Source organism: Melanostigma gelatinosum (assembly GCF_949748355.1).
Source record: "Melanostigma gelatinosum genome assembly, chromosome: 18".
In the NCBI taxonomy this organism is placed as follows: Eukaryota; Metazoa; Chordata; class Actinopteri; order Perciformes; family Zoarcidae; genus Melanostigma; species Melanostigma gelatinosum.
The window spans coordinates 1084975-1086571 of record NC_136651.1 but is presented as its reverse complement, the minus strand read 5'-3'; the positions used below and the strand labels follow the sequence as shown (position 1 = coordinate 1086571).

General features: G+C 39.8%; 1 protein-coding gene across 1 annotated transcript in view; it reads right to left on the bottom strand.

Moving 5' to 3' along the window:
* Window positions 1-6: 6 nt before the first annotated feature.
* Window positions 7-1597, bottom strand: part of grk3 (G protein-coupled receptor kinase 3) — a 48625-nt gene continuing 47034 nt past the window's right edge. Inside the window, 3 exon segments of the mRNA XM_079289893.1 lie at window positions 7-177; window positions 269-348; window positions 351-381. Of these exon segments, the coding sequence (XP_079146019.1) occupies window positions 16-177; window positions 269-348; window positions 351-381 (273 nt within the window). The 3' untranslated portion in view covers window positions 7-15.

Here is a 1597-nt window from a genome sequence, read left to right as displayed (position 1 = left end):
TGTGTGTGTGTGTGTTCACAGGCCGTTGCTGTTGCGGTGTGTGAGGGGGGGTTTGGAGAGCTCCACCACTCCGGCCCGACCCTTCCCGATGACTTTGGGGGCTCGACGCAGCAGCTTCTGGGCTTCTGTGAACGCTTCGGTCAGCTCCTTCTTCCACTGCACGAACTCAGGGTCGCTCTGCACGCACACGCACACGCACACACACGATATTAAACGATGAATATTAAGAGACAGAGGGATCAGGTCTTTATCCTGGGGGGGGTCGTACCTCACACTGCAGCACAAACTGCTTCCCTCCTTTGATGCGCAGCAGGATACATTTCTTGTCTTTAATCTGCGTTTCTTCACCGTGACGATCTGCTCCATCGTCAGCAGGCTTTGCTGTGAAACAAACAGATTATAATTGAGCCATCGAAAATGAGCAAAGGTGGAGAAGAGCAGCATGCATCTGAATAAAATCGATATGATAATAAAGCATCCCACTTCCATACAACCAGAGGAGTCGCCCCCTGGTGGACACTAGAGAGAATGCAGCTTTAACACGCGAAGCTCTGACTTCTCTAAAGAACCGGCGGTTGCCTCCTGGCTCGTCCTTTAGCAGTGACTGATGCTAGCAAGAAGCTAACGTTTAGTCGTCCAGAGATCAATCACTGGTCATGCTTTGTTTTACGATCATCAAACATTATTTATCGTAAAGTGGAAGACGAATGAACGAATGAATCAGCTGATCGGAGGACAGTTTAGACGTTTCCATCTCACGGATTCAAAACGACGCAGGAATTCGTAGCCGTTACAAAAACTTGAGACGTGAAGTCGGATTTATTTTTTAAACTAGCAACAATTTGACAAAAACAAAACAAAACTGTGTGAAAAAGGCCTTTTAACGTGATATTAACACAATAAAGACTTAAATGTAGTTTAAAAGTGAAACCTTTTAACAAAATCTCTCTTGTTAAGATTAAACTAAAACAAACAGCATGTTGACTTAAACTTTATTTACACTGTGATGGTCAACGTTAAACTTTATTTACACTCTGATGGTCAACGTTAAACTTTATTTACACTGTGATGGTCAACGTTAAACTTTATTTACACTGTGATGGTCAACGTTAAACTTTATTTACACTCTGATGGTCAACGTTAAACTTTATTTACACTGTGATGGTCAACGTTAAACTTTATTTACACTGTGATGGTTAACGTTAAACTTTATTTACACTGTGATGGTCAACGTTAAACTTTATTCACACTGTGATGTTAACGTTAAACTTTATTCACACTCTGATGGTCAACGTTAAACTTTATTTACACTCTGATGGTTAACGTTAAACTTTATTTACACTCTGATGGTTAACGTTAAACTTTATTTACACTGTGATGGTTGACGTTAAACTTTATTTACACTCTGATGGTTAACGTTAAACTTTATTTACACTGTGATGGTTAACGTTAAACTTTATTCACACTCCAATGGTTAACGTTAAACTTTATTTACACTCTGATGGTTAACGTTAAACTTTATTTACACTGTGATGGTTGACGTTAAACTTTATTTACACTCTGATGGTTAACGTTAAACTTTATTTACACTGTGATG